The 25,963-nt window shown below is 37.2% G+C and overlaps 1 protein-coding gene across 1 annotated transcript in view; it reads right to left on the bottom strand.

Moving 5' to 3' along the window:
• SCIN (scinderin) overlaps positions 1-25,963 on the bottom strand; it is a 78,138-nt gene that overhangs the window by 36,698 nt on the left and 15,477 nt on the right. The window contains exon 4 of the mRNA NM_174177.3: positions 13,773-13,922. Within this exon, the coding sequence (NP_776602.2) occupies positions 13,773-13,922 (150 nt within the window). The remainder of the gene's footprint in view (positions 1-13,772; positions 13,923-25,963) is intronic.

Genomic DNA, 25,963 nt, shown 5'->3' with positions numbered 1-25,963 from the left:
TTTGCCTTCAAGAGGAGCTCAATTCAAAACAACTCAGGAGACATTTACATTAAATTATTAAAGCAAACACACAACCCAGCTCTATATTCACAATCCCCGATCTTCAGAATTTCTAGGTTTTCATGACCTGTGCCAAGACCATCCTCAGCATCTTGCCTGTTTCTTTTGTAAGATCCACTGCAACTTTGTTTAAATAATAAGTTGGCCTATGTGTAAATTTGTTTTCTTAGAAAGGATCAAGCAGTTAAGGAAAACTTTGCTATCCTTTCATAATCCTTACTGACTTCTCACATTTGCAATTGTATTTATTTATTTTAAAGCTTTTAGCCAGAGCCATCTATTTTGGATACAAAATTCCAACATTTGCAATCTAGCTCATACAAGATCCATTTTCCCTCCTTTGACATTCAACAGAAACTTCAAGATATTTGGACACTTTACAGTAAGAAATTAAAGTAAATAATAAGAAAAGAAGAGATAATGATGTGGCCTGGAAGAAGAACAGTACATAACTCAAACTCCAAATCACCTGGGATAAAAATTATTTACACTGGCGTCAAGTCCTACGGTGTTAAACAGAGGGTCTTATGTACTTCTCAACCCAATTTCATCTCAAGATTAGGAAAATGAGTTAGGAGTGTGCCTTAGGCCCAGGTCTTAAAAACACTGAAGCAAGGATGTAACTAACCCCCTGGAATTCCAACTCCTACTGCAGTGCTTTTAAGAGAATGAGACATGGCATTGTTTTTACCTTAATTATTTTACTGTAAATGGCTCTGCTTCTTTTTTCACTAAAAACAGAGTAAGTTTCTGCATTCTAAGAGCTAAAATTTTAATTGCTCAGTAGTTTTGTGTTTTATTTCCTTTCCCTAACTGGAAAAAAGATCAATACAGTGCAAGCATATGGTAAATAGAAAGAAATTGTTCAAGTGAAGTACAGCCTCATAGTTTCGGTATATTTACTTACTTCGAGACAGTTTATGTCTTTGATAAGACTAATATTTGATAACAGGGAAGAAACACTCATATAGAATGACAGGCAATTCCGAGAAAAGTGGCACCCTCCTGTAGCCAGCTCCACCTAATATGGAAACAGTCCAACATTTGCCCTCCTGCTCTCTCTCACTGATGTACTTCCCCACCTCTAAAACACCTTTATCCCTTTACTGGTAAGTCATATAAAGGGTAATTTAATACATCAAATAGTGGGTAAGGTATTTTAGACTGAGGGAAAGCATGTGAAATACCTGTTTGGATAAAAGGACAAAAGTGAAATGAGTGTCTACAAGAGAGCTTCGTTTCATTATCCCGCTAGGGCTGTCCAGTAGAATTTTCTGTGACTATAATGTTTCATATCTGTGTGATCCAATACAGTGGTCACTAGCTACCTGTAGCTACTGAGCACCTAAAATGTGGTGAATGTCACCAAGTAACTAAATTTTAAGTGTTATTTAATTTTAGCTAATTTAAACCAAAACCTAAATAGCCACTTGTGTCTCACACGTCAAATGCATGCTTCATTTGACAATGTAGCTCAGGAGGATGCAGAGAACGCTGTGGCCAGGGGAACTGATCATGATGGAGACCTGAACCTCAGCATTACTGTAATAACCACACTGTAGAGATTATATTCAGGGAGTCAACATCATGAGAAAGTTAACTCATAAATGATTATAATATAGAAAGCTAATCCACAAAGTGCTACTACATAAAGCTAACATGACTTTCTTTAACATGGAAACATAACTCCCAAGTTATTAAAATATATAAGCCAGAATGTCAACTTACTAAACTAGAGCAGCTGTTTTCCGCTGACTGCATACTAGAACCACCTAGGAGTTATAATAAAGAACACTCAAGTTTGAACCCCAGCCCCAGAGATTCTGAATGAAGCCCTAGCACTGTGTATTTGGAGAGACTCTGGGCTGGGTACAGTTATACAATTTAAACCTTTAGTGGTATCAGCTTTGGTAGCATGGCTCACTCATCTTCACCATCAGGACAAGTCTGCCGAGCATTTCTGACTGTCACATGCATGCAGGCTAAGTCACTTCAGTCATGTCCAACTCTTTGCAATCCAGAGGACTGCAGCCCTCCAGACTCCTCAGTCCATGGGATTCTCCAGGCAAGAACACTGGAGTGGGTTGCCATTTCCTTCTCCAGGGGATCTTTCCAATCCAGGGATCGAACCCATGTCTCTTACATCTCCTGCACTGGCAGGTGGGTTCTTAACCACTAGTGCCACCTGGGAAGCCATATCTTCACAAAAAGAATTAATCTTGTGGACAAATTAACATAGGCTGGTGCTCTGGAGGTTGCCCTGAGTCAAATCTGAAAGATTCTAGGCTTTCTGCTCCTTCTGGGGATTATTAGACCTTTTTCCTGTAAGATCTCAAACCCATTTGGATATTTCTACCTGACCAGTGCTTGAATGCATGCTTTCATCATTGGTCTTTATGGTTCCTAATCTTCATGCTTCACAATGAGCATCCTCTACCCTTGTCTTTTTCACAATCCCTTCTCTTACTAATATTAGACAATCTGAGCTGGATGGACCCACAACTAAATGACTCCATGACCTTATTCTCATATTTCAAATGGTATAATAATTACTACCACTCACAGTTATGATGATGATTAAATGAAATAAATAAACCTGAGTTACATATAAAACTTAAACAGATTAGGTAGAGTTTTATGACAAGAGAGTTGTGAAAGTTCCTCTTTACTTAATTCAGAAAACCAGATATTTTTCAAGCACCTCAGAGTACATGAAAGCCATTTTGAATTTGCTCAGTTAAATGTTGGTGCTAGGAAATTTTAAAAATAAAAAAAAAGAAAATTCCCAAACACCAACATTCAACTGAGCAAATTCAAAACGGCTTTCATGTACTCTGAGGTGCTTGAAAAATATCTGCCTACCTTTTATACTCACATTAAAACAATGTATTTTCTTTCAAAGAAAATGTCTACCCCAATTACCCTGCACCTAATGCCTCTACAATATGGATGAAAGGTTGCACTCTAATCCTAAGTGATATAAAATAAAGGGTCAAGCCAGCCTATTGAGCACAAAAAATTATGCTACAAAAGCTAACACTTTCCGTATGGAATACACAAAACAGGTATGGCTGTCAAAAATGCATAGCAAAATTTTGGAAGATCAACAGATGTGGGTCCCACCTCTCTGCATGTTTAAGATCTGCCATGGAATGAAAATCTGCCATGATCTGTGAACCACAGACATCCTATTCCCAACCCACGTGGGCAAGTTACATAGGCTCTCTGTGACTTTCTTCATAGAGTGAGGATGCAGAGATGCTATTGGTGTTTTGCCCATCTCGCCTGGGTCTACCCCCAGGCTCATCAGCAAGTAATTCCTTAAAGACCAAAGCCTTCTGCTGTCTTATCTGATGGCATGATCTGGCCACAAAGCTGTACCATACCCATACACAAGGCAGCTGGAGGTTCTGGAGAGTTAATACCCAAGGGGTGACCCTCAACCAATGAGGAATAAGAGTTACCAGCTAAATTCTGCAGCCACCTCAGCCTTCAGTGGGCCAGTTCTGAAGTGTTTTCCATATAGTTTCTCAGAGGGTCCCTCTAGGACTAGGTCCCAGTTGCCTGTAGCAGTAAGTAACTTACTAACAAACTATTGCCGCATTTCACTCCTACTCTGTGCTTCCAGGATCATCTTCCAAATAACAATCTGCTCCCAAGTCCTTTTCCCCAAATAGGCATTTGAGGAACATAAACCAAGACAGGGGATAGTAAATGTATCCATTTCATAGGGCTATTTATGAAGTAAATGAGAGGATAACAGGCAGGAAGGCCAGGGGTCTCCAAATGGAGGAAATAGGCTGCAAGTGTCAGATATTTTTTATCTCTCTTTTAAGTGGCAGGAGGAAACAAACTAGTGATATTTTTTTTCCCCTTCTCTATACAAATTTAAAAAAGGAGGTTCTTCTTAAAATACTGTGCTGCCATAATGACACCTGGTTCACCTGAAGTTAACCTTTCTCAAACCTTGAGTTAACCAATGCATTTTTCTTATGGAAATGTTTGTCTTAAGCTATGTTAATATACTATGCATTTATCCCAGACTCTGTCTTCAAGTCCCTAACGCCTCATGGCTCAGAACCAACTTGACAAACCAGTTTGTTATACTCAGACATTGTCCCCCTAATCTGTGTAAACGAAACTATTTGTATGGTAATCTGCCTTTCTACAAGATTCAAGTCAACCATTTTATGGCCCTGGGATGATACCCTGGTGCCAAGATTATCCCAAAATACATCTTTTGGATGAGGGGCTTGATGCCATTCTGAGTTTTAAGACATTCCTTTCTTTCATTAACAGACTGCTAGTGACTATATATTGGAGAAGGCAATGGCACCCCACTCCAGTACTTTGCCTGGAAAATCCCATGGATGGAGGAGCCTGGTAGGCTGCAGTCCATGGGGTCGCTAAGAGTTGGACATGACTGAGCGACTTCACTTTCACTTTTCACTTTCATGCACTGGAGAAGGAAATGGCAACCCACTCCAGTGTTCTTGCCTGGAGAATCCCAGAGACGGGGGAGCCTGGTGGCTGCCGTCTATGGGGTCACACAGAGTTGGACACGACTGAAGTGACTTAGCAGCAGTGACTATATAATATCCAGCTAAAAACTAGCAGGCGGGTATTCTTTCTGCCCCCTTCTGATGTCTATGTCAGAAGATTTCTCTATGTCTTTTATACTTAAATAAGACTTTATTACACAAAAGCTCTGAGTGATTAAGCCTCGTCCCTGGCCTCGGACTGAATTCTTCTCTTTCGGAGGCCAAGAATCCTGGCGTCTTTTCGTGGTTCAGCAACAACCTTTCATAAACCAGCTTATCCATGTACAGCCCATATAAGAATGCCAGTTGCAAGTGGGCCCTGGATGTTTGTCCTGGTGCTGCTTGTTTTACCTCCTCTGCAGCAAATAAAATCCATGACAAATTTGTTTTTTAGGTTATTGAATTTTTGTGTGCTTGACAAGAAGCACTTGCATTATCTAAAGAAAAATGCAGCTAGAAAGAAGAAAAAGTGAACAAAAAATTCAGCCAACTAGTGAACCGTTTGCCCTTACCCGTGTAAAGGAGGACAAGATGAAATTATTCTTCTATATTTTAATATTTAATTTACAAAATGAAAATGTCAAGGAGTTATGAATCACTGAATCTCAGAGATCTCGCCCTTCAATATTTGTGTCTGGCTAATTCTTAGCACAGGGACAAGAAGAAATCACCTGAAACTGCCAAAAGAAATACAGTCTTACTATCAGTTCTTTTATTACTATATATATATATATATTTATATACACATATATATATAATCACTAATGTCACAGCAAACATGAGGAGAAATAAAACTAATAGAGAAACTAGAAACATGCCATTCTAGTGTAATATTCGTGTTAGTTTATCAATTCAGATATAGGGAAGAGCCACCCTTCCATACAGGCCATCTGTCTTGGAACTGCATTATCCTATTGATAGGGCTTATCACTCTTCCCTCACTTCAGCTACAAACTAAAGGAGAAATTACCTCATTCAAAAAAGCTTGCCAAGTAGTATTAGCTTGGATTGACTATATAAAGTGACATCTTATTAGTAAGGTCACGAATCTTTATGTTGAACTTTGGTGTGATAAAGTAAATTATTTGAAAAATCATCTTCCTGTAGTATATCTGGTTAGCTATACTTTTACTATATTTCTTATCTTTGTTCAGAATATTTCAACTGCCCCCACTGGATGAGCCAATGAGGAACAAAGTGGGTATCTGAATTAAATACTAGACAGGGTCTTCTTTGCTGGTGGCTCAGAGGTAAAGAATCTGCCTGCAGTGTTGGAGACCCGGGTTTGATCCCTGGGTCAGGAAGATCCCCTGGAGGAGGGCGTGACAACCCACTCCAGTATTCTTGCCTGGAGAATCCCAAGGACAGAAGGGCTTGGCAGGCTGCATTCCATAGGGGCACAAAGATTTGGATACAACTGAAGCAACTGAGCACACATCCAATAAAAATACTCATTAAAATAAATAACAAATGAACAGCGCCTTGAACAGTGCCTGGCACATGAAATAAGCTATCAGTAAGTGGTAGATACAAGTAGCTACAGCAACTGTAATGCTCTTAGAAGCATAACCGTGCAGCATGCCCTACTTCTCACTATAATTCTGTTGATTTGGTGTGTGTACTAAGTATCATTTATTGTAAAGCAAAAATGGGGGATAATTTAAGTGTACTGCAACAGAGAGAAGAAAAGGAAAGATTTCTATTTGCTGGTACCTCTGACACTTCCTGTCTACTTAATATGTAATAAGAGGATTACTCTAGAGAGAGTGGCAAATATTTTGAATCCTCTTACCTCAAAAATCTTTGAATGGCAAACCCATAAATGGACCACATGGCTCTCATAACAATGTTATTTCAATCATACAACAAATTCTGGTGAACTTCTCTGGTGTGCCAGATACCACGCGACATGACTAGGAAATTCCAAAGTATGTAAGACATTGTTCAATTTCCCAAGAACTAAAAGAGGCTGGAAAATAAAGGAGGGGTAAACAAGGAAGCTAAAGCTACTTGGATAGCACACAAAGAGAAGTGTACTTCTCTAACAAGAAGTGTACTTCTCTAACAAGAAGTGTAGAGAAGTGTACTTCTCTAACAAGCACATTGCTCTAACAAAACGTTTTCTGTTGTCTCTTAGTGTTAATATGTTCACTGTGCCTACTGACCAAACTAACATCTTACGCAACTCAGATTTCCATCCTCGCAAAGCATAAAGTTGTGACTAACAAGGAATTAAGAGGGTGAGAGGTGCTTCCCAGGTGGCTCAGACAGTAAAGAATCTGCCTGCCACTGCTGTAGATGCTGGTTCGGTCCTTGGGTCAGGAAGACCCCCAGAGAAGGAAATGACAACCCACTCCGGTATTCTTTCCTGCAAAATCCCATGGACGGAGAAGCCTGGTGAGCGACAGTTCATGGAGTCACAAGGAGCTGGACACGACTTAGTGACTGAGCACACACACAAGAGAGCAACAGAAACTACTTTAATGAGTGATGTATGTGTGTGGGTGTGGGTGTGTGTGTGTTATAAACCCCCAAAACAACTTTGTGTTTTACATTTAACGAGTTCAAAATACCCATGTTTATTCTCTGACACTAAAAACCTGTGATTTTTGTTCTTATTTATACTATTTCCCTAAGGCACCTAACTCCAGTACTCTTGCCTGGAAAATCCCATGGACGGAGGAGCCTGGTAGGCTGCAGTCCCTGGGGTCGCTGAGGGTAGGACACAACTGAGCGACTTCATTTTCACTTTTCACTTTCATGCATTGGAGAAGGAAATGGCAACCCACTCCAGTGTTCTTGCCTGGAGAATGCCAGGGATGGGGGAGCCTGGTGGGCTGCCGTCTATGGGGTTGCACAGAGTCAGACACGACTGAAGTGACTTAGCAGCAGCAGCGTACATCTTTAGACCCTTTAAAAAATTACACACTCGTTGTTCCAAAACTGTCATGAGGGGATTTTCAAAATCGCTCCCAATTTCTATTAGTTGTACTTCTTTGGTTCATTTGACACTATTCTACAAAGATAAATGGGGATTGATATATTTAATCAAAAATTACCCCCAGAAAATAAAGTTTCTCCTATTCTCTGTTGTATCACTTTCAAAATGATCAAGCTTGATTCAAATATACAATATTATTTTAGTTAAAAGATTAATATATAATTCCATATAAATCCAGTAAACTCAAGATTATGCTATGAAAGCAAACATGTCCACAAAGAAGCTTCATGGCATGTCAACAGAATTATAAATTTGCAAATTCTAACTTGCTTTTTCTTCATCTTTTACTTTATGTGATAAAAATATATGACTATTCCAGTGCTTAGATTATTAAACATTCAAAAGCATTCCTGCTTTTACTTTCTGTAAATTCAAATTGTACAACCTTGGGAAGCATTAGTACCCCAGCCTTTAATGTAAAGTATTGGAGAAAAATAAATATATAGGGTGATTTCAAAGATAAAGCCCTACATCTCTACAGTTTCTTAGAGTTCATGGAGTGTATTACTTTTAACACAGCCATCAGGAGAGGCAGCACCAGGATTACTGACAGTGGCCACGCAAAGTGGTCAAGGTGAGTGGCCAGCACTGATGTGTGCTAGAGAGTGAGAGGAGAGGGTTTTGGACCCTAAGTGAACAAAAATTGAAATGGTGTCCAATTTTACTGAACACTAAATGGGGAAGTGACTAGACCTGGGAAGGAAGATTTTACAGATGGCAAGACCCAAATGTAGCTCCTGGGGACCTGCACTTTCACAGAACGAACAGTTTTAGACATCAGCTATCCATTTCTTCCTGTACTAGGTATTCTCACCTGGAGAACATACAATCTACCTAATACATGGGAAGGCAGATAAGCTCAAGACTCGGTTATCACTTGTCAGGAGGTAAGTTGTTAACTATTGATTTATAGAAAGAAGACTAGCAGAATATATAGATTATGCTTATCTAAACACTAACTGCTCCTATATCAATGTTGTCAGTTTTAAAAGTTAATCAGTCATATGGCTTTCTTCATATCTTCGCCAACACTATCATCTAAAACACAGGAAAGGTTTTAAAGCAATACTATCCTCTTTGCAACAGGAAGACAAATGTAATTGGTTATGTAGTACCTCAAAGTTCACGGTTAATTGTATTAATTATCTTCATATTAACAAGCAATGAGTTAGAGATGTGAAAGTTACACAGATAATAAGGCAGTACCTTGCCCTCAAGGAATTTAGTGTAGCATCATAATTAAGATACAAATTTCGCTGGGCCAAGTACTTTGGGGAAACATAACTAAAATTTTATTCTTTGTCTAAACAGACACCTCTAAAAGATAATTTAAGAAACACTTCTACAATTCAACTCTAGATCTTACTTACAAGATACTCAGATCTTAAATATAAATATCCATCAGGAATATCTAATCAACTTGTCAAAAGAATGACTGAATAAATTTTCTTATTTTCAAGCAATTATGACTTATAATACCAAGATGAACATAATTATTATATGGGGAGATCCTCTAGAGATTATCTTATATGCTATTGTCATGCAGTTTAAAATACGTAAGTTTGGGAGGGATGTATTGGGAGTTTGGGGTTAGCAGATGTAAACTACTATATACAGAATGGATAAACTACAAGGTCCTACCGTATACAGCACAGGGAACTGTATCCAATATCCTGTGACATTGGAAAGAATACGAAAAAAAAGTATATATAAGTGAATCACTTTGCTGTACAGCAGAAATTAATGCAACATTGTAAATCATCTATACTTCAAAAAAAATTTTTTTTAAATAATATAAAATACATGAGTTTTATCATGAGAAATCTTTCAACTTCTGATGGTGTCACTCTGACCATGCTTTCCAGCATTTGAGGACCCTTACAATCTGTTCCTACTCTTGGACTATGTTTCAGATTCAGTGCATGCTTATCTTCTCCATCAGACAATAAAATACAGCCTCTGAACTTGATTGGGAACCAACCTGGTGATCAATAAACACTGACTGACTGAAATATCATATGACATTCTAATTTTTCTTTCCAGTTTTCTCTTTTAATCCAAAATTTAAAATAATGATTGTACATATGACTTTCCAGGGAGCCTTAGTGCTTTTTATAGAAGCAAGAACTCTAACAGTTCAACAACACAGCATCTGTTCATAATCTCCCTGTAGTATTTTTACTGCCAGGATTCCTTCTATAGCATGTACAGTGATTATGGGCTAAACAAGTTCATTAAATTACACTGAGAAAAAACTCTTTCCAGGTTAGTTGCTTTGTTGTTGTTTCAAAGTACTTGCTCCTTCTTTTTGCTATCTACCCTACAGATAGCAAGATGCTGTCTTTTTAAAAATGAAAGTCTATAAAACATACTGATAAATTATTCATCTTCACCATTCTTCCTCCCTTCGGATGTTTAGAGAATGAGTAGAACCAACAAAGAAAATTTGAGACCTTCGGGCTATTGAGATATTTGATTTTCCTTCACATTCACTGATTATTTTAAATAGGAAAAGAAAAAAAAAAACAAGAAAAAAAGCTTTACATAATTTATATGCAGCTTTTCATGGTAAATATGCTTAAAAAGAGGAGAAAATCAGCACAGAGGAAATGCAACCCTAGTTACAGGCTTTAATTAGCTTTGCTTATAGTATCACTTTCATTATTTAGGCATATGACGTTTAAAAGTGCTGAAGATACAGAGAAGAGGCTGACCACACATCCCGTTTCCCCAGACGGTTCTTGTTAATGCATGCGATGTCCTGTGTGGTTAGCACACCCTGTTACTCTCCAGTGTGTTTGGTTTTAAAGGATTATAAATGTATGATCATCCTAGAGATAAGCCATAGGAAAGCAGTGTGAAAATATTACAATACTGTGATCAATAGATAGTTGAACCACCTCTAAATAAACATCAATTTTTCAAAAGACTCTCAGAAAAATTACTTTTCATGATTTTCTGTGTTGATCACTTGAATGTGTTACAAAGACATGTTCCAAAAATTCAGCATTGAATATGGAGTCATGACAATTGCATCATTTAATTGGTTGAAAAGTCCTTGAGTTCAAGCCATTACCAACCTTCATATATAGACTTTCAAAGTTTGGGGAAATAAATTTTTAAAATTCTCATTAAAAATGTGTCACTTAAAAGATCAATTTTAGAAGATATTCTGAAAGATTTTTTTTAGAATCCTCTAGCAAAGTCAACAATTGCATTAGAATCTCAGAAAAAAAAAAAAAAGTGGCATTCCATCATCTTAAACAAGGTAACCTTTTTTGTCCCTGTGCTATGGACCACTTTGGACCATTTTTGCCAAGTCTGTGAACCCCTACTAATGAATGTATTTTTTAAATGTTTAAAATAAAATATTATTACAATGAAAACCAATTATATTAGAATATAACCATCAAAAATCAAAATATATGTTAAAAAAAACAAACACGATAAAGTAGTAAATAAGCTCCTTCATATACTCATTACATAATATTATTGACTAGCAAGTCTAATAACTGCCATAATTACCAAATAGTGATAAGCATAAATGATATTTTGAAGTTATCTGCAATACCTACAATGTAATCCGAAAAGTCACAGGTTCTGCTCGTGCTACTGTGGTTTATTAACTACATTCACAACTGGAGAAATTTTTCATGAAGAGGTTAGTGAAAATGAAACTGTGATTTTTTTTCCCCAACCAAGTTCATAAACTTTCTGAATTCTATTGTTACATGTACAACATTAGGAAGGCCTAAAAGTCAAACTAGTTGATCGTAAGTGCATACTTAATTCATCAAACAACTACTTACCCAGGTAATCAAGCTCCAAAAGAACATTTCTAAAAACAAAACTTCCCATTGAATGCTTTTTAACAACAAAAAAAGAAGGCTTCCACTGAAAATTCAGTTCAGATCAGTTGTGAGAACTGTCGATCATAACGCAGTATACATTGAATGTACTAAATAGAAACAAAGTAGGCATTTTCTAGGAGTTATTTTTAGAAAACAAAGATCCCCTAAAACATTTTTATATTAAACAAAGCATTTTTATATTAAACAGTATGTCCCTTATTCCTATCTCTAATATTTTAAAATCAGTTACATTTTTACAAAATTTTGTCCTCAGATTTGCATTACCTTGTTTTAATTTAACAGCATCATACAGTCATACTTAAGCTTTTATTTCTCAGAACTTTGAATGAAATCCAACAAGCAAAGACATGGAAAATACATACACACAGTTAAGGCCCTCAGCCTCAGCAGCTTCACTCTCTGGAACAGACTCAAGTGATTGGTAATTAAACATGTGCAATCACAGATCATTGGAACCTAAAAGGACCCAAGAAGCCACTTTGTCTAACCCTCACTTTACTAATGAGGAACCAGAGACAATGAGAGTTTAAGGGACTTCCAAGGTGACATGGAGAAGCTAGCCTGACAGTTAATGCAACACTCCCTCCAGCTCCCAGCAAGGACCAATTGTGTTTCAGGGGCCACTTCTATCAAAATATAGCTATTGAATCAAGGGGTTACAATCAATTAGAAATACATCTTATTTATAGGTTTTTGCTTCTCAATATGAGAATTAGATAACTTAAATGATGATCACATTTCCAGAAGAGAGGTCTTTAAAAAATATGAAAAGATCAAGAATTTGCTGTAAGTAGTTTCAAGGTCTAATTTATTAGTGATGTAATTTTGACTACTGAAAACCCAGGTAAGCCATTCCTAATTTTATTTTTTCAGATGGTCTTTTTTCTCTGATTATAAAAGGAACCCATTATAATACATTTTGAAAACACAAATGAAGAGGAAGATAAGAAGCCATATATCCAGAGTCAAAGACATTATTGATAATGTTGGTAATATTTCAGCATATTTCTTTCCAGATTTAAATGTATATATGAATATACAGTTATATAATATAAACTTTCATATTAAGATAATATTACACATAAAATTTTACAGCCTATCCTTTCTCTTAGCATTATACCGAGATCATCTTCCCATTGAATTCAAATTATTCCCAAAACATTAACGTGAAAATTTGTGTTTAGTGGTTATTAAAGTAAAAAAATTTAAAGACACTATAATCAATAAAATGATTCCATTATATAATTTTCATTTACTGGATTATGTAGCCTAGCATTGGATCAGGTAACTCTAATGCATTAAATTGCTCTAAATAAAAAAATATTAAAAATACATGTTTATAAAACTGTCTTTAGAAACATTTAAATGCAAATGGCTAAAATCTTTGGGGAAAAGGTGTAATATCCTAGGAAATTAGAGATATGAAAACTCAAAGAGAAAAGTGGGAAGATTCAAAAAGGTATTATGATAGGAAATGCTGACAGGGCTCTGTAAAGTCAGGAAGGAACACAGTACTTATGCAAGGAAGCAGCAATTGGTACAAATATTTAGGGCCTAGCTCATATAGGAATTCAATAAATATTTGTTAAATAAATGAATGGGAATCAATTTACCAATATGTATTTAGAGAGTTGAATATGATTATATCCTTTGACTGACAATCTTACTTAAGGGAATATATACAATATTTAGACTCAGGTACTCACTGTCGTTTTCTTAAAAGGGAAAAACTGTTCACAACTAAATGTTCAGGACTGGTATACTGATTAAGTAAATGACAGAGATGTAAAGAGCCATACAGATAATTCATGTTAATTTAACAACTATCCTAAAATTATAAGTGCCTTACCTAAACTATAATTCTTAGTTTAAAATGATTGAAATATTTAAAATATTGGTGTATTTAATCTCCTGGTATAAGACTTTATTTCATTCTTTTAATGAAATAATTAATTTTAAAATTGAAAAAAATCACTACTTTAAAAAAAGGTGAGAAGCTCAAATAAATATTGTTTTTCTTCCAAAATATTTTCTTACAGTCAATCTCAAAGGTGTTGCCCACCTATCAGTCCTTGAATATCACAGAAGATAGGGAACAAGGCTTCCTTTGATAGTCATTCCAATGGTGGGGAAAAACAGTCGTGATACGCTATTCTCCTAGGACCATGACTTAGAAAACTCTGATACATCCTCTTACCTAATCTGAGCTTTATCAGAGATGTTATTAAATCTAACACACATGCTCACACATACAGCTTAGAGATGCAAGCTTTTAAAAACCCACACAACTCATAATACCTTTGTAAGCTCTGATGGTTCACTCCCTTCTTCTACCACAATCAGCTGAGCTCTGCCTTTCCTTTCATTGTCCCGAATGCCGATGGCAACCTGGCTGGCCTTCAGGCGCTCGTACTTGTTGCAAGAAGATCCACACCACTGGTAAATTTCCTAAAAGAAACAGACAGATCTTCTGACCTCAAGAATATACGATAGACATTCAGCCCGGGTATAATACACGCTGTGGCTAATTAGGAAAAAATGCAAAGGCATAAAAAATAAAGTTATCCACTGGTGAGGTATATATAATTCGATATATTTAATTTATACCTCATTGTGTATCCTGTTGCTTTCAGTTAGCATTATAAAGTGGGCATTTTTTAAACATGGAAAATATAAATACATATCTCAGCATTCTGTGTATATAATCCACAAAGCACAATTTATGAAAGTAAACTTATACAAGTTATAAATGTAGAATAATAAACCTAACATCCTTCAGAAAGTTAGTCAAGAATCTATTACAGTAGTAATATGATCTTGCTGATCATAAAAAATGATATTATCACTTTTGTAAAGCAATTTAACAATCTTTACCGAGTCATGAAAAGTTAAACCTTTGACCCAGTAATATCACTAACTGGAATTTATTTTAATAAATTATTCATAAAGAAGAGAAAAAAAACATGTGTACAGGAGTTTTTCACAGCTGAGATTTTTGTAAGGCATTGAAAAGACATTAAATGTTCAACAATAGGATAACAGTTATATAAATTATGATATATAAAAAATATACTTATATATAAAAATTATACTTTAACAGAAATTAAAAAAAATGGAAACAGAACAACAGCAGTTTTATAAATAGTAAATTCAAATATATTACTTGCCTTTATATTACAGTATATATTTTGGACTTAGGTACAATGTTCAGAAAGTATACAGTAACAAATGAAAGTAAAAATAAATGTCATTTTCTCCACTAAATGTGAGTTAACACAGAAAGAAGTTTAATGGTACCCAGGCTGGTGGGATGTGGGAGTAGGTATTATCATACACTATTAAGGTGACAGATACTGAGACAGGCTCTTTTCAAGGGCAGTTTGGCGTCACATTAAAAAATTACATGTGCTTTTAGAGTCAGGACCGTTTCTAGGAATCTATTTTACAGAAGTATCAGACACCAGATACAAAAACAAAGAAACAGAACCAAATGCCCATTCAATAGGGAAATCACCATAAAAATGTCATTATGTGGATACTATAGACTATCCTTCAGTGTTTAGAAACTGAGGATAATGTTTAAACACTGATGTTGAAAATATCCAGGTACATCATAAAGACTTAAATAAAACCACACAATAATATAGTTCCATTTAATTAGATACAAAAATATAAGCTCTGTTTTTGCCTTTGCAGGAAAAAGATTTTTAAAGCTACATAGTGTCTCACGGGGAGGGGCACATATTTGCAGAAAGAAAGCCTTCAGTTTTTAATCTGTCAGTGTTTTTTCCTTTTTTTTTTAAATAATGTCACTCATTTATTAAGTGATTATTAGGAGCTAGATGTTGGGACTAGAGATGAATGAGTGGACACTAGCAAGCAGAGACTGACACGTAGATCACTAAGGCTAGTAATACGTCTGCACTACCGTCGGTTTCCAAAACGTTTCCATACATACTTGTCTAGTCAATCTGGAGGGGAGGTTGCACTGTGGTTAAGTGTAAAGGAGACAGACTTTAGCAGCCCTTTACTATGTGACTTTATGTTTGCAAACTTTCAAACGAGGGAATAAATTAATAACAGCAAAAAAAAAACAACACCCTCAAAATCAGAGAAACGGTCTCTTTTCTCTGATACAGTCCAGAGCTGTTTCTTCATTCAAAGATAGCTTACTATTGCCTAAAATTGGGCAGGCTCCCTGTCCGTGGGAGTGCAACTTCAAAGCACACAGCCCAGTAACAGCTTCTCTAACCCCTTAAGCTGTACCCCCAACTCCCATGTTCCTTCTTCATCGGCTCCACTTTCCTTTTCAAGAGTAAAATATAACTCTTAGGAATTCACGCCTTCATAAGAAGTAAAAGAAAAAGGGACTGTGCCTTGCAACTCCTTTCATTTCAGAATCCGATCTAGTTATTCAACATGATTAAGGGAGTGGGGTTTTTTTCCTTCTGTTTTTTTGTTTTTGTTTTTGTTTTCTGTTTTCTACACCTGGGCTTCTGAATATGAGACTCACATTTAGAGGTGATTTGAATACCAGGCCCACATTAGCAATTACAAACAGTGAAAACAAATGGTTCCCAATGATCAGCCAACACCTAATCACTGAGCATTAAAATCAGATGTTAGAGTAGGATAGTGATTTTTTTTTTTTTTTTTTTTTTTAATATGGATACCTGAGCCTACCCTTTAGGGACTCTCAGATGTGTTCTAGGCAACTGCATTTACTGACACTCCCCTGACAATTCTAAGCATTAAACCAGGGCTGGAACATCTGCTGGTCTCTAGGAGCAAATTGCACCCAGCAGGTATTGCAGGGAATCTATCATTTCTAATTACCCCTTGAAGCAAAGCAGGCTACTCTGCCAGTACACTTAGGCTCTTAGCTTAGGTACCTTTTCTTCCTTATTCCGTGATATTTTGCAACTGATTTTTTTCTTAGTAGATCTGAGAAAACAAACTTCTAATATTTACATTACAGTGAAATATAAGAAATGGATAAGAAGTTATCTCTCAAGATTTCTCAGACTGTTAGCCACATTCATTACTGATTTGCTCTGTATTTTTATATCCATCCAATAGATGTTGATATTCTCTCTAGTTTTATAAACGACCTCTTATCTACTTCAAAGAAATTATATAAAATCACGCTAACTGTAAGGAAATCAAACCAGTCAATCCTAAAGGAAATCAGTCCTGAATATTCATTGTAAGGACTCATGCTGAAACTGAAGCTACAATACTTTGGCCACCTGATGCAAAGAACTGACTCATTGGAACAGATCCTGATGCTGGGAAAGATTGAAGGCAGGAGGAAAAGGGGACGACAGAGGATGAGATGGTTGGATGGCATCACCAACACGATGGACATGAGTTTGAGGAGTTGGTGATGGACAGGGAAGCCTGGTGTGCTGCAGTCCATGGGGTCGCAAAGAGTTGGACACAACTGAGCGGCTGAACTGAGTTTTTATTAGTGTTTGTAAATCATTAAGGAAGTCTGGTAAAATATGTTTAAAAATGAATTCTAGTTAATGATAATTTTATAAATATTATTTAACATAGAATTTTATAATATTCCTTGGACCCCAAAATATTTTTTATTATATTATTTTGAGAGTTTTTTTATGTGCAGTATCAATTCACAGATAAATTTAGTTTTAGAAAATATTCCTCACCATTGCTTAGAGACAATTTTCAACCTTTAACATAGCAAAAATATATCTAGGAAAAACTCATAAAAATGATAAAACTTTTAAAAGTAAAGTTTTCCTTTTAACTCAAAGAAGACTAAATCATCAAAGAAAACATTGCCAAAAAATTTCTTATTGAGCATGAAAATGGATGTTGTGTATTATGCTTACTCTTTTATTATTTTCACCTTATTTTGTGATATTTCTAGAAGTAACATAGTTGATTTATTACATTTAATTTTCAGTGATTAACTTAGACAAGAAATGCAATAAAATGGGGACTTTAAATTGCTAAAAGCCAGAACTGTTTAAAAAGTTAATTAAAATATAAAATTAAAAAATTTTTAAGTTAATAAAAAACACTTTTCATTCAATACTATGTTTTTTATACAAACATAGTTTGTTCAGTTATGGACATTAAAACATACTTCAAATTTTAAACAGAATTTGAGCAATTCATTCAATTTGAGCAGTTCATATTTTACCACATGTGGGTGATGTGTTTAAGACGTCTCATTTTAACAGAGTGCTACAGTGATGAAATAAATGCATGTGTGCAGTACTATTAATAAGCTGCACTAGCCCAACACGCACCCTATTCAGAGGCAGTTGGTTAAGACTACTTTACCACTCTGCAAATGAAGAAACCTTGTACTCAATTGGCCCCATCCTTGAAAAAACTCCCCTATAATTCAACTTAACCTTTTTTTAAAGGGCAAGGGCTAAAAAATAAGAAATTCTGCACAGAGCTAAAAAATATAACTGATGTGATAGGTTGATGTGTATTCTTTTTTTTTTTTTTTCCTAAAATCATTGCCTGGCCTGGGGAGCTGCGAGGATACCAGGAAGCCGGCAGGGGTGGGTCGCGCCTAGGCCCCGCTTCCGGCCGCTGGCCCAGTCCGATGTGTATTCTTAAAACAGAAAAAGTTTTCACTATAATTTAAATTGTTTTGATTATAATACATGAATGGGAGTTAGATAAACTTTTTGTAAATCTGATTTGTGTACTGGGCACTAAAAATTATAAAGCAAATACAGTTTCAGAGGCAACTATTTTACCTTCTAAGATCCTAAAGACTTTAATAACTCAACACTAAACTTTACATTTTTGGGGGGAAAGGACATAAAAACTCCTTGTAAATATGGAATTATCCATTCAATTCAGACTGAAGTCCACTTAAATTTTGGCAGAAATTTGCTGATGTATGTACTGCTCATGAACACCCTCAAGTAGAAGCTTGTGAAGCCACAATTAACTCTTAATGTACAAACTATTTAAGGAAAGTAAAATTATTCTGGATAGTTGGAAAAGGAAGAAATAAGGGAGTAAAAACACTCTGTTACTGGCAATTAGTTTGGACCACCAGTAACAAGAAATAAAAGTAAGTGAGTGGTATTCATAGAAACAACCACACCGCAGGCAGACCAGAGGTTTCTAAAATTTCTTCTAAACTACATGGTCAGAGCTAACAAGTCACACATCGAAGTGTAGCCAAACCTCATTCGGGGACAGGAAATAAGAGCAGAAATAAAACAATGGTTAATGATGCCCTTGAAGGGAGGCAAGATTTCAGAAGCTGAGTTTAAAGGAACCCTCCAGTGATGGTGACTCATGGGCAAAGAACTCAGCATGGACTTGTTCCTTTTTCCAAGCTATTTATTCTAAACGTATCTAAAAGTTTATAAAAGCTGGGGGTAGGAGGAGCAGACCTCTTACTCTCCTTGCTTCTATCGGTTTTATGTTTCCAGTGCCTAGTTTTCCCTTTGTTGTTATTTAGTCACTAAGTCGTGTCTGGCTCCTTTGTGACCCCATGGACTGTAGCCCGCTAGGCTCCTCTGTCCATGGAATTTTCCCAGGCAAAAATACTGGAGTAAGTTGCCATTTCCATCTCCAGGGGATCTTTCCTACCCAAGGATCAAACCCATCTCTCCTGCATTGCATGCAGGTTCTTTACCACTGAGCTACTAACGAAGCCCTAGTTTTCCTTAGATCTAGTTAACCAAATACAGAAGTTCATTCAGATGCCCCTCTAGGCTGAAGGGTCTTTAAGCATTGCTTTAAAAAAGATATTAACTTGCACAATATTTCCAAGAATCTCCATTTTTTTTTAAACTTTAAAACATGATTTTTAGTTTTTGGATAAACAAATGTTCATTTATATTCTATTTTGTTGTTGTTTAAAGTCAGGCTACCTCAATATCCTTCAATGACATGCATATGTGTTTTTAAAAGCACCTCTGACTGAAGGATAGAAGATGGGTGCAGAGGGTGTGGATGGTCACAGAATGCTGGGCGACCAGAAAGGAGGAATTGCATGTGAGGTAGGACAGAGCAGTGCTGATGGAGAAGCAGAGAAGAACAGAGGGATATTTATAAGACTAAAGTCTACAGGGAGGGTCAACCACGCCTTTGGATGGGTACTGGAGGACGGAGAAAGGGGGACATGACTTGGACAACTCTAGCATGGCTGCAGCAGTAATGTCATTTATTGGGACCAAGTGACAGCTTTTGGAGCAAACTTTTCATAAGAAGAGAAGGCGAGATTGTGTCCTACTCAAAGTACCTAGCAAAGCAAGGAAGTCTTATAGTCACATCTTATTAAAATAACTTCCACCAGCCACATAAGTAGGTGACTCAACTATTTTTAACTGACTTATTTGTTCTTTAGACGTATGACTGTGAGCTTCCCAGCACCTTTGGGCATCTCCCATATTGAAATGGGAATGTTCAATAACCTGGGAGTGGGGCTTAAAAAGAATCTACATCAGGACTTCCTTGGCAGTCCAGTGGTTAAGACTCCCCACTTCCAATGCAGAAACATGGGTTTCATCACTGGTCAAAGAACTAAAATTCCATGTGACAAGTTAAAAGTTAAAAAAAAAGAAGAACCTATACCAAAGGCCCATTCCAAAACCTTAAAATCAGAATTCCAGGAATCCAATCACAGGTATCAGTACTCTTAAAACCTCTTCTAAATGATTCCAGTGTGAGACCATGATTGAGAATTAAAATATAATTCCTAATACCTTGTGAGCCATCTGTGTTAGTGCCCTCATCGATTCTCCAGTTACAGCATGTGTGTAGCTCTGTTCCAGCGCTTCTAACATTCTACCTGATCATACTCTGATTTGTGTATGTGTTTGTGTCTCTCACCACTTCACAGCACCTTGAGGTCAAAGGCTATCTGGTTTTCATGTTTATACTCCAAACACCCAACACATGCTAAGAACACACTAAATGCCATCCGTCCATACTTTTGCTGCAGAGTAAATTCTACAGATTTAAAATTAGGTTGATCTTGCCCATTTCTCTTCTTGTTGTCCCCAGTAGATCTAGTGGAGTACTTTGAAGTAAGGAAAAATATATCCAGAACAAACGATTCTGCTCAGTTTTCAGTTTTAAAGTTAGCCTCCTTAAGTCATAGTAGAGACAAAAGTCTGAAAGCCAACAAAACTTTAATTTAAAAGAAACTTGATTTTGCCAGAGTTAAGGGTTTTGCAGGGGAGGAGTGAGGATGTGGTCTAGAAAGTCAGATCTGTATATCAAGAACCACGGTCTTGGCCTTAGGGACTAGAGTGCACTGCAGGAACCACCGAGAGGACAGCAGTGTGAAATAGTGTAAGACTAGTTTGTCTGGTCCAAAAAGAGTAGGTCGTTACAAGCAAACTAGGAAACATGACCAGGTGCAATGAATCTTTGAGAAGAGCTTGGTAATCTCTGTCATACATTTATCCGTGATGCTGAGCATGAGAGCAGAAACAACTCTGGACAGTGTCCAGGCAGTTGGACTAACAGGTATTGGCAACAACTTGGACACGCTGTCCCCGAAACTTTTACGTGGCACAGGAAAAACTAAGCAGAACGCCTAAGGGTGGGTACCGTTGTGGCTGACAGACCAGGAAGGGCCGTGCCGTGGAGATGTGGGCATCTCAAAAGACCAAAGTGAGGATACTTTCCAGCAAATGCCTTAGGATAGAGGTCAAAGCCCAGCAGTTAAGATTCAGTGAAATGTCAATGCCTCTGGGAAGGTTAGGGAGGAGGGAGGCTGAAGACTGCAAACCAGACTCACACTTTCATTCTCAACCCTCTCCCCATCCCAGGCCATTAACATTCCATATACTTCCTCTGGGATGGGGGCGGGGGTGGGTGGGATAATCTGATGTGCTTTAATGACAACAACGCAGTGTGAACTGCAGCACAGGAGGCAAGTAGAAGAGATGAGTTCACTGGATTTAGCAGAAGGCATGGATTTAGCAGAAGGCATTGATGCTCACAGGAAGTACAGTTTCAAAGAAACGGTGGGAGTGAAAGTCAGAAGACGTGGGTTGAAGGCCACGTCTGGTCAATGAGGAAGTGCAGGCTGCTTTCTTGAAGCAGATGACTGACTATGGGAGAGGGCAGGATAGATTATAAATAGCAAGGAAGTAGGGCAATATTGCATAACTGACCAAATAAGTTAACACGGGAACGGAACATGCAGAACATCATGATTAAAAACCCACCACAGCAATTATCCTTCAATTTAAAATAAATAAATTTTTAAAAATAAATAAAATGGATAACCAACAAGAAAAAAAACCATTCAGCACAGATTCCTATTTCTCTGAAACCTAATTCTCCACTAGTGACTGGCTCTGATATACACTTCTAAAAGAGTTAACTTCAGATCCCAAACTTTGAGAATATGGGCTTTTTTTCATTATCACTCACATTCCCGGGTTATAGATGTTCTGTTGCAATATTAAGCTGTGATGTTATTAATTTCTACAAATTCCTCATATCTTTAAAAATAGTGGGAGAGTAATGATTCATAAATTCAGCAACATTAGAACATATATTTCAAAAGCATTTTTCCAATAATTTGGTAAATTCCAAATTGCTGAAATCTACCCATGTCTCATATTATTTACCGAAAATACACTAAATATAAGACAACTTATCCAAATCATCCTCTAAAATGATAATTTTCTTAACTTCCAAAGTGATTAAATAAATAATTTTACAATTTCATGCTTTAGGTTGGAAAGATTATGCTGTCATGTCTAGGGAATATTTTGTCATTGTTGTTCAGTCACTCAATCATGTCCAACTCTTTTGCGACCCTATGGACTATAGCCTGCCAGCCTTTTCTGTCCATGGGATTTCCCAAGCAAGAAATCTTGGAGCAGGTTGCCATTTCCTTCTCCAGGGGATCCTCCTGACCCAGGGATCAAACCCTCATCCCCGCACTGGCAGACAGGTTCTTTGTTTCTGAGCCACCAGGGAAGCCCCTAGGGAATATTTACTGTAGTCTAAAATCCTATCACACCAAATGTTACTAAGGTATATGCCACATCACCTTAATACTAGTGATTGTTTATCCAAAAAAAAGCTCACTTCCCCCCAAAACAATCAAGACACAGAATTTAGGTTATACCTATAACCTTAGTGTTGACCATGTGGCTTTAGCCTAATGACAGCTTTAGATGTGCAACCTATCTTCTTCATACCTGGCTCATGAAACACATGAAGTAACAACTAAAGCAGAAAGTGGTCACAAAATAATTAACTCAATAACTGCTATTAAAATATTATGACAGAGATTTTCATTTCATTCTTATTGGTTGACTATGACACACCCCAAAACTAAAGTGCCCAAGGTAACTGCAAGATCTTATCACCTTTTAGAAACTTTTGGCGACATACCAACTGGTTAAAGGTTAGTAATATAAACACAGGTCATGTGAGTGTTTGTTCTAAAATACTTAGGAATTCAGAGCTTGAATCCTACTAGGATATCTCTGGGAGTGGTGGGAAAGTTCCACAACATAAGAGGGAATCAGCTTCAAGTATTGATGCAAGAAAATTATCCCAAATGTCTCTAATCAGCCACGAGAGCAAGAGATAACTTGAAAGTCATTGGAAATATTAACTACATAAAATAAAGAAAATTGACTATTAAATAGGTCAATGTCCTTGAACCTTTTTATAGAGACTCTTCCCTATGACATGAGCCTGGATTTGTGGGGAATATTCCTATGACAGGTATTACCTATGGAAAGACAGCATGTTACCAGAGCTATAATCAGTCTAGCACAGCACTGAACTATGCAGCCCATTATGGAAATTCAATACCTATTCAATAAAATAATAAGTAATTTCATTGTTGTTTAATTGCTCAGTCGTGTTCAACTCTTTTGCAACCCCATGGACTATAGCCCACTGGGCTCCTCTGTCCATGGGATTTTCTGGGCAAGACTACTGGAGTAGGTTGCCATTTTCTCCTCCAGGGGATCTTCTGAATCCAGGGATCAAACCTGCATCTCCGTGTCTCCTACACTGCAGGCAAACTCTTTACCATTAAATCACCAGGGAAGCCAAATAATTTCATTACTAATACTAATTTCAGTAGATTCTAAGCCAGATTAGACATAATCTATTCTGAATTAAGCAGATTCTGAAACTGTTGCAAGATACTCTGTTATAGAGCCATATCACACTTGGTATGATGTAAACTATGAATAGAAAAATTCAGGTCTCGTTCCAGATCGCCGCTCAACCTGCTTTAACGCAAGTGACTTTCTCACATATTCTAAGGTGGTTTTCTCTGGAACCTGGAATGGTAACTGTCATTTCCAGATATGATTGTGTGTCACACGGGACTGAATCACCATCAGCTGAGATCAGTATGTCACTAGAAACCACAGTCAAGATGAAAAACAAAAACAAGGAAGTTAAGGCTGGAAGAGGTTAATGACTTGCTCAACATAAAAGAGTAGAGAGTTGAAAAGTTCAACTGGACACTATTCATGACAAAGAGATTATTGCACTTGTAAAACAAATACATTATATATAAAATATTTTTTTTAGGAAGGAAATATTTTCAAGTAATGGCAATGATGAATTACAGTATCAATGGGAAGTATTTACAGACCCCAGAGCACATCTAATCAAATACCCAAATTTGTAGATGAGAACCTGAGATTATATTCAACTTGATGAAAATTGAGGCCCGCTTTTTCCATGAACCATATCACCTTATATATAAAAATACTTTGTAAATTATAAGGGGATAGGGAGCTATAAAATATAAGTAGTTAAGACAGAAAATTAATTATTGTACATTAGCTGTGAGAGATTCCAAGTGCTGTGACTGTCTTTGGAACTGCACAGCTTAATACACCTGATCATCTATTTATATGCCATGGTTTTGTTTGCTGGTGAGTGCAGAGAGAGAATAGCATCTGTTTTCTGCCTAGATATTAAGGTTAGGTGGAGAAGGCAATGGCACCCCACTCCAGTACTGTTGCCTGGAGAATCCCATGGATGGAGGAGCCTGGAAGGCTGCAGTCCATGGGGTCGCTGAGGGTCGGACACGACTGAGTGACTTCACTTTCACTTTTCACTTTCATGCATTGGAGAAGGAAATGGCAACCCACTCCAGTGTTCTTGCCTGGAGAATCCCAGGGACGGGGGAGCCTGGTGGGCTGCCATCTATGGGGTCGCACAGAGTCGGACATGACTGAAATGACTTAGCAGCAGCATGAAGGTTAGGACTTCAGTCTGGTTAGGGCAATAGGACAGCATCTAAAGTTGAAAAGGACATTTCCATGAAATTCACTGTGAAATACAGGGCAAGAATACTGCCATTTTGCATGTAGATGTCTAAATGTAACACTGGGAATTGTACTTTGGGCATTAGTAGCATAATCTCAACTATGCACACAGCTTGTATAATCTAAGACAGTCAGATTATACACTGCTGCTGCTGCTGCTGCTAGTCGCTTCAGTCGTGTCCGACTCTGTGCGACCCCAGAGATGGCAGCCCACCAGGTTCCCCCGTCCCTGGGATTCTCCAGGCAAGAACATTGGAGTGGGTTGCCATTTCCTTCTCCAATGCATGAAAGTGAAAAGGGAAAGTGAAGTCGTTCAGTTGTGTCCGACTCTTCACGACCCCATGGACTGCAGCCTACCAGGCTCCTTTGTCCATGGGATTCTCCAGGCAAGAGTACTGGAGTGGGGTGCCATTGCCTTCTCCAAGATTATACACTAGTAGTAATAAAAGTAGAGGTGACCCTAACTTAGAGAACCCAATGAAGTTTACAATTTGGGTCATTTTCCAAACCATTTATAACCTTAGCATATTCAATTTCTGTGCTCCTGCCAGCTTAATACTGCTCACACTGAGCTTTGTGTAGTTCCATTTTTAAATTCCTTGGTATCACGTCTTTCTATATACATGAAATAAACTCTTTTGGCCTCTGACTGATGCTCTTCCCCAACATACTGCCTAAGGAGAGGCAGTAAAACAAAATACTTAGGTAGGAATCACTGTTCCCTGGTGGCTCAGCAGTAGAGAATCCACCTGCAATGCAGGAGACACAGGTTTGATCCTTGGTTTGGGAAGATGTCCTGGAGAAGAAAAGGGCAACCCTGCCATTACACATGGTTTCCAGTAGCAGGAAATACCCTTTATTTCTACTTTTTTTTTTCCCTTCTACTTTTGAAACCTTACAAAGTTTTAAAGACTTAAGTCAGATATTGCCCATCCCACTAAGATAATACTAGACACTTGTACTTGTGCCTTTTCTTCTAACAATTCCGAGAGAATTAACAAGTACGAAATAGTATTATGTGTGTGGCTATATGGGCTATATTAGTATTTGTTGAAATACTTTCCCTACACTCTTCAGGCAGGCTATTTACACTCATCCTATGTCCATGTTAAATTCTAGAATCTTTGCTTCCTGGGGGAATCAATTTCCCCCTCATGCAATGTTTTCCCACACATATTTCAGGACAAAAATAATTAGAGGAAGCTC

The sequence above is a fragment of the Bos taurus genome, chromosome 4 (genome assembly GCF_002263795.3).
Source record: "Bos taurus isolate L1 Dominette 01449 registration number 42190680 breed Hereford chromosome 4, ARS-UCD2.0, whole genome shotgun sequence".
NCBI lineage: Eukaryota > Metazoa > Chordata > Mammalia > Artiodactyla > Bovidae > Bos > Bos taurus.
This window is presented reverse-complemented; position numbering and strand designations above follow the sequence as displayed.